This window comes from Bombyx mori, chromosome 2, assembly GCF_030269925.1.
Source record: "Bombyx mori chromosome 2, ASM3026992v2".
Classification (NCBI taxonomy): Eukaryota; Metazoa; Arthropoda; class Insecta; order Lepidoptera; family Bombycidae; genus Bombyx; species Bombyx mori.
The window spans coordinates 4164959-4178909 of record NC_085108.1 but is presented as its reverse complement, the minus strand read 5'-3'; the positions used below and the strand labels follow the sequence as shown (position 1 = coordinate 4178909).

The 13951-nt window shown below is 36.9% G+C and overlaps 1 protein-coding gene and 1 non-coding gene across 2 annotated transcripts in view; both read right to left on the bottom strand.

The window, feature by feature from the left end:
* Positions 1-13558, bottom strand: part of LOC101735440 (uncharacterized) — a 29319-nt gene extending 15761 nt beyond the window's left edge. Inside the window, exon 1 of the mRNA XM_038015764.2 lies at positions 13154-13558. Coding sequence (XP_037871692.1) covers positions 13154-13156 — 3 coding nt within the window. The 5' untranslated portion in view covers positions 13157-13558. The remainder of the gene's footprint in view (positions 1-13153) is intronic.
* Mir281 (microRNA mir-281) lies at positions 1531-1607 on the bottom strand. Its single transcript, NR_107262.1, has one exon. It is a non-coding gene; the product is annotated as a microRNA mir-281 (primary transcript).
* Positions 13559-13951: the final 393 nt, after the last annotated feature.

The following is a 13951-nucleotide window of genomic DNA, read 5'->3' as shown; positions in this document are numbered from 1 at the left end:
CCCTGCCTATTTCTGCCGTGAAGCAGTAATGCGTTTCGGTTTGAAGGGTGGGGCAGCCGTTGTAACTATACTTGAGACCTTAGAACTTATATCTCAAGGTGGGTGGCGCATTTACGTTGTGGATGTCTATGGGCTCCAGTAACCACTTAACACCAGGTGGGCTGTAAGCTCGTCCAACCATCTAAGCAAAAAAAAATAGACACAGCCCATTGAGTTTCTTGCCGGAACTTCTCAGTGGGTCGCGATTCCGATCCAATGCTACATTTTCTTGAATCTTGCATCAGTATTAGCAAATTATCTCAAGCTGAGACCGTGAGCTCACCTACACTCTTAGGCTACCAGCGAATTGGTATGGGGAAAAAAGAAGACTGCTTGATAATGTTTTGAAATCCAACATGGTCGCATTCGACCCGACTACCCAAGTATCCTGCCCATTAAGCCATAAACTTTTATTTAGGGATAGCTCAGGTTGAACGCAGCGAAAAAACAGTAATTTTTTTAAATAAAACAACTACCGAAACATCTAGAACTTTATTAACGTACAAACAAAACGACATAATACACATTTTAATACGTCGACAATTAAACTTTATTATCATCGTCCTCAATTTCAACAGAGTCCCGTAAGCTGCGACATATTTGCTTAATAAATTTACTTTTGAACAATACAAACACGCTGCGGTGAATTCCATCTGATATCGTCTGATAAAGGAGACATGAGATTTCAACGCGCCATGATCGCGATAAGCTAGGCAAATATAGATAACTCCGCTCTTGTGTTCAGAATTCACTTTTTTGTTGAATAAAAACTTCGAGTAATGAACAATTTAGAACTAAAAAAAAAACGCTTCAATTTTCCCTTAAGATCTGAGTGACATTCACATTGCTATATTTGTGAATTGTATGTTCTATGTTCATTTTTCCTATCATAAGTATGTCTAATACACGGAGTATGGAGGGTAAAACTAAGGAGTACCATCTCAGTGTAAAGGAATCCAATAAAAGGGAACTAATTAAAGTGACGCCACAGTAGCAAGTGGAAGTATTTTAAAAACAGTACCATAAACTATTACACTTCGCTCCATTTAAAACTGCTTTAATCATACCATTTCTACTTCCTACACTAGCGCTTTCGGCGAGTCTTCCAACAATAGCTTGCTGTTGACTAGCTATAAGCAGTAATGGACAACTCCAAAACTCATCAAAAAGTGTGTGACTGAACAAATACAGTGTACAATCATGTCACTGTACACGCGATTGTAGTGTGAGGTGTGACGAACTGTGTTGAACAATACGAAATGTGTCGAACAATATAATTTGGCCGAATCTTCGAAATTACACTTCATCATACAGAATGTGTTTCTACCCTCCCTAATTCAATAAAACTATAGAGATGGCATTGTAAATTGTTAAATTAAGTTTCAAATACACATAGACAACAATATGAAAGTATTTGTATTTCGAACGCCTCTTCTCTTCTTATTTCTTCTCGTTAATTTCTTCTGGGTGTTTTCTTCGGTCGAGCCTGCATCCGTTCATAAAGAGAGCAACTCCATGACAGTGTTTATCAGCAATACTGTCGACGGATAGCTCTCTTCATTAACAGAATATCTGGCGGGAACCTCTGCGTTTTCTATGTTCTTTATTTCTCATTCTTCTGTGCCGATGGAAGCTACAGACAAAGATTCGTTTGTTTTTAAAATCGTAAAAGCGAAGACTTTTCAATCGTAAATCCTTAAAGTAACTGAAATAAAAAACAGCAAATTTAAAGCCAGGGTTTGCTCTTGTATTATTAATGCCGGGAACACATAAGAAGCATGAATAAATATAATTATGTAGACTGCGAAAATTAAATATATACATATCAGTAGAAACTGCTAGTCGTCGTGGCCTAAAGGATAAGACGTCCGGTGCATTCGTGTGTAGCGATGCACCGGTATTCGAATCCCGCAGGCGGGTACCAATTTTTCTAATAAAATGCGTACTCAACAAAATGTTCACGATTCACTTCCACGGTGAAGGAATAACATCGTGTAATAAAAATCAAACCCGCAAAATTTTAATTTGCGTAATCACAGGTGGTAGGACCTCTTGGGAGTCCGCACGGGTAGGTACCACCACCCCGCCTATTTCCGCCGTGAAGCAGTAATGCGTTTCGGTTCGAAGGGTGGGGTAGCCGTTGTAACTATACTGAGACCTCAGAACTTATATCTCGAGGTGGGTGGCGCGTTTACGTTGTAGATGTCTATAGGCTCCAGTAACCACTTAACACCAGGTGGGCTGTGAGCTCGTCCACCCATCTAAGCAATAAAAAAAAAAGAAACTGCTAAACTTATAGTGCCTTATAAATCTCTTTGGTATAGCTATATCAAAATTATTACGAGACACAATAATATTCTGCTCTGGCTGACTCTGGCTAAAATATGCTTCTGAATGAAGTTTGATCGCCATATTGAATAAGAAGAGAAAAAATATATCTGCAAATGAAGTTAAGTAAATAAATAAAAAACATCAAAGCGCGTCTACCGAACAGAGGCAAGTTATCAGGGTTGCCAGATGTAGTAAAATATAAATAGCGGTCTTCATCATAAATATAATCATCATAAATAGCATCGAATGAAATTGTATTTGTACAGTAATAATAGAAATTGTATTTTCTAATTCTCATATTATAGTATTGTAAGAATTGCTAAGATTTTACTAAACATACTATATAAATAAAAAACTTTTTTTATCCTGTCTTCCTCTGCTACGAATCGGTTAGGTATTCTAGTTTGAAGAGCGAGACAACAATTGTATAAAGCAATTGAAACAGCGGCTAATCGTGACATTAATTTTGTGATTTTAATGATTCCGATATCCAATAACTTAAGTATATATATTAAGATACTAAAAAAAACATATTTCTAGAATTTGCGATACGAATGGCAGCACCGAAAATCGTGGCACGAAGTGTGAATTGGTTTAGCTCGACTTATTTGTACAAGTTTGTTCACTACTGCACGCGATGCATTGTCAAGATGGCGCCAACAGTATTTAACGGGATCTCAAGTAAGCGCATGTGGTGACATTCTCTTTTACAGTCGTTTGACTGTTGGAAACATTGAATTTGTTTTACAAAAAAGAAACTCGATTTCTTAATTAATATGAAACTTTTAACAAAAATGAAACTTTTTTTCGATGTATTTGGTTTGAAAAAATTTTGACCACTTTATTTTGAATTTCTATGAATGGACTCGAACTTAAATAAGTTATTGTCTTTATTATAATTATAAATCTCCGATTATTTTAATCACATTCGGTCCAGAAGTATCTGCGTGATTCCTTTAAATATAATAAAAATATAATTTAGTAAGTATATTTAAATAAGTTTTTGTTAATGACCTGTTTTCATTCCGACCTCGACTAACTCTTTTTAAGTGTATTATCTATGGTTGATGTTAGTAATTAATTTTATCTGCACTTAATGTCTACGACAGAACAATGGCGATATAAATCAAGGAATGGTACTAAGTTTTATTGCTTAGATGGGTGGACGAGCTCACAGCCCACCTGGTGTTAAGTGGTTACTGGAGCCCAAAGACATCTACAACCGTAAATGCGCCACCCACCTTGAGATATAAGTTCTAAGGTCTCAATATGGTTACAACGGCTGCCCCGCCCTTCAAACCGAAACTTCGAACATTACATTAGAAAAAAATTATCTAAGACTTGAAAATGTGCACCCGCATCAAGGGCTTATGACAATACAGTTTTTTTTTAATTTATCGGCTAAAATCCTAACCAGGATAAAGACGAAAAAAAAAATTTTTTTTTTTCAATTTTTCCTCAGTCTACTCTAATATATTTTTAGTTTTACCATATTTTTATGCAGTTAATAAAAAAAATAAAAAGCTATAAATTCGTAAACAAACAAACGCGAGTTACGACTTTGGTTCATGCTACGTAAAGATATAAGTGACAAGACAATTGAATGTTATTCTTTGAAAGACGACTCTATGACATTACGAAGGCCAAAATAATTAACTACGGAAAATGCTTTAAATATTTCGTTTTAAAGGATGTGGTCACACTGGGATCGCCGACTGGCATTTACTTGACTTACGGATGAGTATATTCATCCTGTCCTTAACTGCCCCGAAGTGATCTTTATGCGAAGACTCTGTGCAATAAATTTAATTCTACGACTGGTAGCTAGATTTCATATTAACTGTATACTCGTAGATTCTAAACCAATACAAATATCTATGATAATAAGAAAACTGACGCAACTAGGATCAGTGCTAGCTTCTTGCCAATCCCATTTAGTTATCAGTTCGACTTCGTCAAAAGAATTAATTAGTGCACTGCCTAAATCAAGTTCAGTATCATCCTTACTTCTTCTTGCGATTATCTATGGCAAAAACCAAAAAAATGACATGTCAGCTCAAGACAAAAACTATTTTTTTACATTATTGATGAACAAAGAGGCAAACGGCTCTCATTCCATACATCACACGCATATTATTTCAATTATAAAACAAAACTGATTAAGGTGACTCACAATTAGCAGTTAGCGTTCAACTAATTTAGTTGATTTATGATCGAGGAATACGTAAAGGCAGTTGCAGACTGTTTCTTGAGATTCATATGACATGACATGACATTACATTGTGACATTACACAACATATGAATTTATATATACAAAATGAAATATAGAAAAATGCCATTAACTTGTACCTTAACTTAATCCAGCTCTGTATTAGTAGATAGAAATAATGAAGATTATGAGAACAACAAACTACAAAGACTAATAAACATGGGCCGTAAAAAAATTAGGAAGAAATTTAAAATTAAATAAAACTAAACGTTTTATGGTTTACACACATGGGTAAAAATGAAAACTTAATTAATATTTTGTTAATATGTATTTTACTATTTTGGGATCATTTATTAAGAAAGTAATGCGAAATGCTTTCGAGTTTTACCATGTTATTGACCGCCAACTTAATTTGATAAAAAAAAAAAAACAATCGAAACACTAAACAGATCACTCGGAAACTAACAGAAAAGACAAATTGACATGACAAAAAATATGTCCACAATGAGACAAAATTGTATGCGATATTAAAGTGAAGCGCACGCATGTTTTCAATTAGCATAGACTATCTAACGCCATGTGAAATGGGTTCTCACGAAATACGACTAATTTGATTGGCGGAACGCCTCAAGGCTCAAGAGACCGTTATTTCACAATACGAAAAAAAAAACAGTTGCGCAATACTGTGGAGGGTAGCAGTAATGAGTACCCTGTTGTATAGGGGCCATAGACACAGCCCACTGAGTTTCTAGCCGGATCTTCTCAGTGAGTCGCGATTCCGATCCGGTGGTTGATTCTGCCAAGCACTGCTCTTGCTAGGGTTAGTGTTAGCAACGTCGCCAGGTATGAGCCCCGTGAGCTCACCTACTTGTTAGGGTTACGCTAAAATGGCTTCTCAAGGCCATTAGCTTCGGTAGGATAAAAAAAGGCATGACCGCCACGATTAAAATCAAGATTAAACTGAAACAGTTGTTGGCGTTGCCGATTCTTGACACGACAGAACTAAACAGTGACGAAAATAATTCAAGATTTTATCTCCAGGTAGTATGGCTGAACTCTACTCCGGTGGTGGGTGGTGCGATGGTAAGAACGAGATGATCATATCATCCAAAACCGCCTGATTGTTGGTAGGCTATGGGGATATTCCCGCTACGCTCAGACGAGTTGATAAACTCACGAGCTCAACCTGAGAGAATTGTTCATATTAGCAACTCTAGCTAGCCCTAGCAAGAGCAGTGCTTCGCTGAATCTACCACCGGATCGGAATCGCGACCCACTGAGAAGATCCGGCGAGAAACTCAGTGGGTGGTGCCCATTAATTATACAAGTTTTCTGAACTATGATGCTTTGATCAACTCTTTTATTTTTATTACCGTATAGACAGGCGAGCATACGGCCCACCTGATGTTGAGTGGTTACTGTCCCTCGTGGACGTCAGCAATACCAGGGGGAGAGCCAAGCCGCTGCCTACCGCTTAATACTCTCCACAAGCCTCGTTTGAAGAAGGAAATGTCATAGCGCTCGGGAAACACCGTGGAGGGGAGCTCATTCCAAAGCCGGATGGGACGTGGCAAAAAATATCGCTGGAAAAGCACTGTGGATAATAAATAAATAAATATTTACTAACAATCACGCCACGTTAACTGGTCCCGTGATAAGTTCGTAAAGAACTTGTGTTACAGGTACCAGATAACGGAAATAAATGTAAGATTTTTATTATACACAAACATACATTTAATATACATCCATAACCCTGGAAAAGACATTTATATTTATCATACAAATATCTTCCCTTGGCGGGATTCGAACCCGCGACCCCCGTATGTAGTGACCATGTCACTTACCACTACACCAGACGGCACTGTGGATGAACGATGATTCCTTGGCTCGAGGAGCTGAGGACCGGAAGAGGTGGAAACAACTCACGAGACACGCCACGGTCAAGCTTCACGGACAAGAACGAAGAATGCGACGAAGAAGAAGGTAGATCAATAAAGAATACTTAAAAAAAAACGCCTTAAAAGACTATTACCGCATTTCGCTAGCGTTTTTTCCAGAGTCCATTATTGTCAGTCAAAGAAAGAACTTTAAATATATTAAGAAACAGTAGTTAACACGTGTATTTAGCATTTTTCGTTCTATTCACGGGCGGACGGCGTGAAGAAACGAAGCGACACTTACAAATCCCACATTGGACATCATTTGCATCACCATTGTCTGTAGCTATTGTCTGAGTTATTAGCTATTTGCCGTGCTCTCGGTCTTTTAGGAATACATTACTGTGTTATGTAACCCTTTTTGACCTATTTTGTGGCCTCTTGTTTAATCTATGTTCATGTTTTATCTATATATATTAATACATGAAGCAAAAACTTTGTATCCCTTTTTACGAAAATTGCGCGGACGGAGGAGTATGAAATTTTCCACACTTATAGAGAATATAGAGAAGAAGTGCACAATGCTAATATTTTTTTTAAATAATGCATAAAAGATACATTAAATCAATAAAGAAAACATTACACACAATACATACCATGTATTTGACGCACACACGCATGCATACTATTTATTGTCAAACTTTTGTTCTTGACGTCTGTGGTCAAATTGAGAATAGATTAAATATTGTGTGTCTTTATTAATATTTTCTTATAGTGTAGTCTTGGCGAAATTTGTGAATATAGAAGTATAAAATACAATCATAATAGTGTAAAAACTTACAATTCCAATTAATTATAGTCGAATTCCGAATACTGCGGGACCTCTAGTTTCATCTAAGACGCCCAGTGCACAAAAATCAAGCGATCACTAATGCCCTGCGCGCATATTGAAGCAAATACAAAGCTATGTAAACAATTAGGCATTTACCACATGCCTAAAAACAATTTCTCCGATGATCAAACCCCACATAATTTATTTTATTTATTTATGTACACACAAAAAAGAAGACATAGTACAGAGTAATAGGAAAATTACGTACAAAGGCACTGCTTATTTCTTTAAGAAATCTCTTCCAGCAGACCCGCGAGAGGATTATGAGAATAATAATTAAAAGTGATGAGTGTGTGTAGAATAACTAAAATAACAAATACAATTATAGTAATACACATACACATAGCAAATATTGTTAAACTTGAATACAAAATATTATAAGTAACACAGTAGGTATATACGAAGCGTAGAGAACAATGATCATTCGGTTGATGAGAGATGATTGATTCGGTTGATTTATTTACGTAATTGTTTCTGGACATGGTATAATACAATGTGTCCTATGTTTTAACCTATGCGGCTCATATTCACAGCGCTAATAAAGTCGCAATATGTAATATAAAGGTCTATATTACGTTCTTTGGTTTGAACAGCAAAACATAATATCTTTTTATTTGCTATCCAATAAATGGGACCATGTTATGTTAAATCAAGTTATAATCAATTCTCTTTTAGCCATTGTGTCTGGAGTTTTTTTTTTTTTATTGCTTAGATGGGTGGACGAGCTCACAGCCCACCTGGTGTTAAGTGGTTACTGGAGCCCATAGACATCCACAACATAAATGCGCCACCCACCTTGAGATATAAATTCTAAGGTCTCAGTATAGTTACAACGGCTGCCCCACCCTTCAAACCGAAACGCATTACTGCTTCACGGCAGAAATAGGCAGGGCGGTGGGTACCACCCGCGCGGACTCACAAGAGGTCCTACCACCAGTAATTACGCAAATTATAATTTTGCGGGTTTGATTTTTATTACACGATGTTATTCGTTCACCGTGGAAGTCAATCGTGAACATTTGTCGAGTACGTATTTCATTAGAAAAATTGGTACCCGCCTGCGATCTAGCTTGATACCAAGTCGAGAACGTTACAATACTCGCACTAAGCAAACTGATTCCATGGAATTATGGCCGAATTATGCTGCTCATCACAACAGGTAGACAAGCTAGTAGCACATTCGAAAACACCATCATCATCATCATCATCAACAGCCCACAGTCGTCCACTGCTGGACATAGGCCTCTCCCAATCTACACCACTGAGCCCGGTCTGCGGCTCTCCTCATCCACTTCACCACCATATAAAACATCAATAAAATACACTAGATGATGACCGGATGAGACGGTATTTTTTTTTTATAACGCCATCATGTTGTGTCTTTAAATTATTTACTTGCTCTCAATTAAAAAAAATAGTATTATTATTCGCCAATAGATGTCGGGAAGAGTCATAAAGTTGATTATCGATAAAGTTGATTATTGAAAACACGAATAAAACAACGTTTTCTGAAAATAAATCGTAAGATAGATCGATTTATCGCCCCCGAAATCCTCTGTATACTAAATTTTATGAAAATCGTTGGAGCCGTTTCCGAGATTCAGATTATATAAATATATATACATACAAGAATTTCTCGTTTAAAGATATAAGATTAAGAGCTCCAAAAATATTCAAATTAAATACATCGCTCGATACGAATTCTTTTATTACAATACCATTCATGTCTGCTGTTGTGTTTGCACAGGTGACCCGTGTCGGATGCTACCGACGCAAGCTTTACTGCACACGAAATAAAGCCCGTAATCTCTTGAACGTTTCATAGTTAGGACGGTTCGTTGCCTTCAACTGGACTGTGTCTACAGGTGGAAAACTAAATTTCAATTTTTGTGTACTTAATATCGACAGAATCGGTAACCTGTTCCTTTTTTTTTTTTTGTTTAGCGGAAATAATCTACAGAATGTCATCTCTGTGCGTAATTTTTACGAGAGAACTAATTTATAATCTATAACTAATCTATAATAAATCTGTAACTATTTGAGACCTTAGAACTTATATCTCAAGGTGGGTGGCGCATTTACGTCGTAGATGTCTATGGGCTCCAGTAACCACTTAACACCAGGTGGGCTATGAGCTCGTCCACCCATCTAGCAATAAAAAAAAAAACCACGTAGGTAGGTTTTTTTGGTGGGGCCCAAGCCTCCTGCTAGGTCCTAGTGTCGACTGAGTGCACATATTTTTTTTTATGAATTAAGGTTTACTGGTGGCCCGTAGGCCTTTCCAGTTTCACCAGGATAGGTGGGCGAGTAAAGGCTCAGCCAGGAGAGGTGGGATTTGCTAACAGCTGCCCGAGTGCCTCGGAAGGAGGCCTAAGAACTCAAAAGCTGCTGCTTCGCGAATGAATCTACCACCGGATCGGAATCATGACCCGTTGAGAAGATCCGGCGAGAAACTCAACGGGCTGATGCGCAATATATGGGACTGCGAAAGATTTTAAAGGCATCCCACTACACGACTCCCCTGCACTGATGCATGTGACTAGGAGATGTACGGAAATAGTAGTTAGTGCAAGGTAGAGGGGGAAGAGGTCGACCGAAGAAGACATGGATGGAGTGTGTGAATGACGATATGAGAGAGACAGGAGTTAGTGTTGGGCCGACGGCTGATAGAAGAGAACGGAAGAGAAAATTAAGCTGTGCCGCTCTCACCTACTGGGATAAGATGAAGAAAAAGAAGAAGACACGACTCCCCTGCACTCTAATCCAAGCATTCTATCCACGCCCGAAACAGAACCCTGGTTGGGTAAAAGGCTTGCCGGGGTCAACACTGAACTAAACTGCTGTTTAGCTGTTGCTCCCTCAGAGCAGAACACAATATTATGTATCAAAACCTGCGAAATCAATCTAATATCAGTTATTTTCCTTTGCCTCATAGGGCTGTCCGGATCTTCGATATAGGGGAGGAAATATTTTGACCAACGACAGATTATAATCTTGGTACCGCTGCCTTCTTCTGTAGAGCGTTTTAAAAGATCATGTTACAGCCTCAATATTCCATAGACAGTGCTCTGAATGACGCTATAATTAGAACAGTCGACGACTTTATCGAAGGGTAAAATGCTATTCACATATATATGCAAAATTACAATTTGCATTATTACTGGTGGTAGGAGCTCTTGTGAATCCGCGCGGGTAGGTACCACCACTCTGCCTATTTCTGCCGTGAAGCAGTAATGCGTTTCGGTTTGAAGGGTAAGGCAGCCGTTGTAACTATACTGAGACCTTAGAACTTATTTCTCAAGGTGGGTGGCGCATTTACGTTGTAGATGTCTATGGGCTCTATTAAAAGTGCATTTTACTTGGTATGCGCATTGACAGTTTTCTCCATTGAAATGGCTGAAGAAGATAAAACTTTTTCATTTCACACAGATTTCTTGTTATATTTTCTTCAAAATTTTTAACTTTAAATGTCTCTCCTGTTAATTCTGCAAAAGTGTCGCTAAAACCAAATAGACAGACAAATCACATCTCGTTATTATATCTCATACTTTCCAATAGTACTGTTAAAATAGTGGCAAGTGTAGCGACCAAAGCCGTTGACTACGTCTAGTCTTAGAGAACATTGTATGTCGCTTCGTGACTTAGGCGTAATATAATAAACTAGTTCACTGATAGATATTCACACGGAAACGTGATAATTTGGAAAATGTACATTGACTGTGTACATAATATATATAAAATAATATGCTATACGTCCAATAATTTTGTGCCGTATAGCATATTACAAAATAAATTCTATTAAAATAGGGTAGATCGATAAAGATTGATAATCAGGTATATTTAATTTTGTGTCTTTCTATTGTTTTGCGTTTTGAGTGTTTTGTTAAGGTTTGAATTAAGATGCACTATGAGGGATTCTGTGGTTATTCGGAACTAATTGCTCAGAATTCATAGTTTTATGTCATACTTTTTGATTGTGACCGCAGCGACAAATGCTCTATGTCACACGTCAAATGTCCCGCGTTCCGGACTGTATTTAATCTGTGAAAGGTCGTGGAAACATTGGATACAAAGACTAATTTTTTTTTCTCATGATATTAAACAGGATGACTGTTATTTAAACAGCATAAATAAATAAATTTGACCTCGATTATCCGAATTTGAATTTCGCGCTGGAATTTTTTTCATTGACAATTTTAATTACAGACTTTTCCGTTTCTTGCACGCAATAGACTAAATAAATCGAAATAAATATAATTAAATAATTAAATTTAATAAAAATAATTAAATCGAATCGGCTCTGAATTGTGACAGCTCATTTCGGCTGTTAATTTATCTATAAAGCTAAGCTTAAATAAGTGAAGCAAGGAGTAAAGTCGCGCGCAAGACCCATAACATCCCACACTTCAATACATAAGTTTGCGAAGTCAATTACATGTAGCGCGCAAAACCGCAAGTTACAAAATGTCTTATTGTTATACTAATCGGGACCCCGACACCGTTTTAATATTACATAAATACAATATTTACACAACACGTTTGCTTGTGCGTTGCGAAATTTATTTAATTTTTCATTTAGATCTTGTACCTGAATATACCTATATATATTTTAAATACGTTGTCACTTCGTTTTTTACGCTATCTTTTTGTATATGTTTTCCCCAATGTCTGTAGGAATCTGATTCGTTTGCCTATTTTTAGTCTGTGGGTGTTCTTTTTTTTTCGGATTTTTTGGCGGGAACTAATCGAATAGCGAACTTGTGTAAATCGTTCACTTTGTTGATTTAGAGTTACTTCATGCTTAAATGTATTTTATTAACTGTATATCATCGGTGAAAGTGCAGAAATGTGAGAAAAAGGAAGAATGCCGCTGGATGTTTTCTTCTCGGGTCTTTCAAAAAAAAATCACTTAAGTCTCAGTAAATAACCACAATTTTACAGACACTTTATTCCATCGCACCTCACCTAGTTTCATTTAATTTTATCCCAATTGATCAGTCTTAAATAAATCAACTTCATCTCATTTCACTCCATATCATTTTTCATATAACAGAATATTTATATATGTTTAACAATTGAAGTTTTTTTATAAACTAGACACTGGCAACAATGACATTGCAAAAGTCAATTGCCATGGTTAATGAAAAACAAAAGAGGAAGAAACTCTGAGACTGCTGTCTTCAGTATTTCCTTGAAAGCAAGCAAGCCCACAGACCACCGAGTATCAAATGCTCACCATCGCTCAAGGACATCGTCATGGAAATAGCCAAGGCTCATATTCTAGAGAATATTATGTACTATTAACTGAAGCACTCGCTACCTACGATAGTACAGATAAAAAAGTCCAATTACTGAGATTAACATTCATAGACATCAATTAAGATCAGTTACAGCTCGATGAAGTTCGGAAGCATGGCGGCCGTGGCCATTGGCGGCATTACGCCTTTGAATCCCGTTAGCATACGCAACCAAATAAAAAAAAATAGGACAGGCAAAGGAAATGTTAAAACAGTATACGACCAAATGGCACTTTCTGATAACGATATCGCGTAAGTATACAGCACTTTAATCTAAGATACGAGTTTTATTTGCTTTTGGATTACAACGTAACTATGTGCTATAATCAACTGTGATACGTACAAATGAGAAGTTTTAATTCAACATTACATTACACCTACTATCCCCATTACAATAATTCTATAACTACTCTTGTAACCTTGTAATTTAGCATTAAAAAAGTTATAAAGACATTTTGATCAATAAAAACAATTACAAAAACAAAGTTTTCCAAAATAAATTCTTACCATATGATTACAGTAGTATTCCGTATGGTTTTTCTGGGAAAATGCCTGCCATCTTGAATCACGTGTTTAATTCGATGCTTCGGGGACTGCCTGCTAATAATCATGTGACCAATCACAGTCGAGATCAACGCTTAATTATCTGTGCAAACGTCCAATCATATACCTTTGCCATAAAAGAGAAGGCAACGAAAAATGACCGCTAAAAAGCGAGTCACCTAGATCGGCACACATACAATTTAAAAAAAAAACACTAAATCTTACTCGACTTAATTATTGTAACGACTCATTAATATTCAGTTAATTTATAACAGTGAAAACCGACACTGAATTGCGAAGCGATCATTATTGTTGTTTTTTTCTTGTTCAAAGACTCTCGCGCTTGAAGTCTTAAATAAAATGGCCGACTACGTATACCCGTCGGTTATTTTATACAAGTACAAGTGTTACGTCACAAGACGACGCCAGGACGTGTGTTTAATGATTTTCTTATCGTTTCCTAAGCGTAGCGAGAAAACTGTAGTTTCATATCTAGGAAATATGTTTTACGTACTTATTTTCATATTCGTGGAGTGTGGTCACATGAGCTAGATAAATATGTACGCGTTGTTAATTGTCGCTATTTGTAATGCTTGTTTCGCTTTTTTAATAATTGAAAACAAGAGTCGACGAAGGGAATTTGTTAATTTTTGGAAAACGGGCTTACAAACTTTCGTTTGTACTTGTACTTTTTCTTCGTAAATAACCCCTTCATCACATGCAATGTTTATAGCCTTGGATTGAAATAGCCTTTAATCTTAG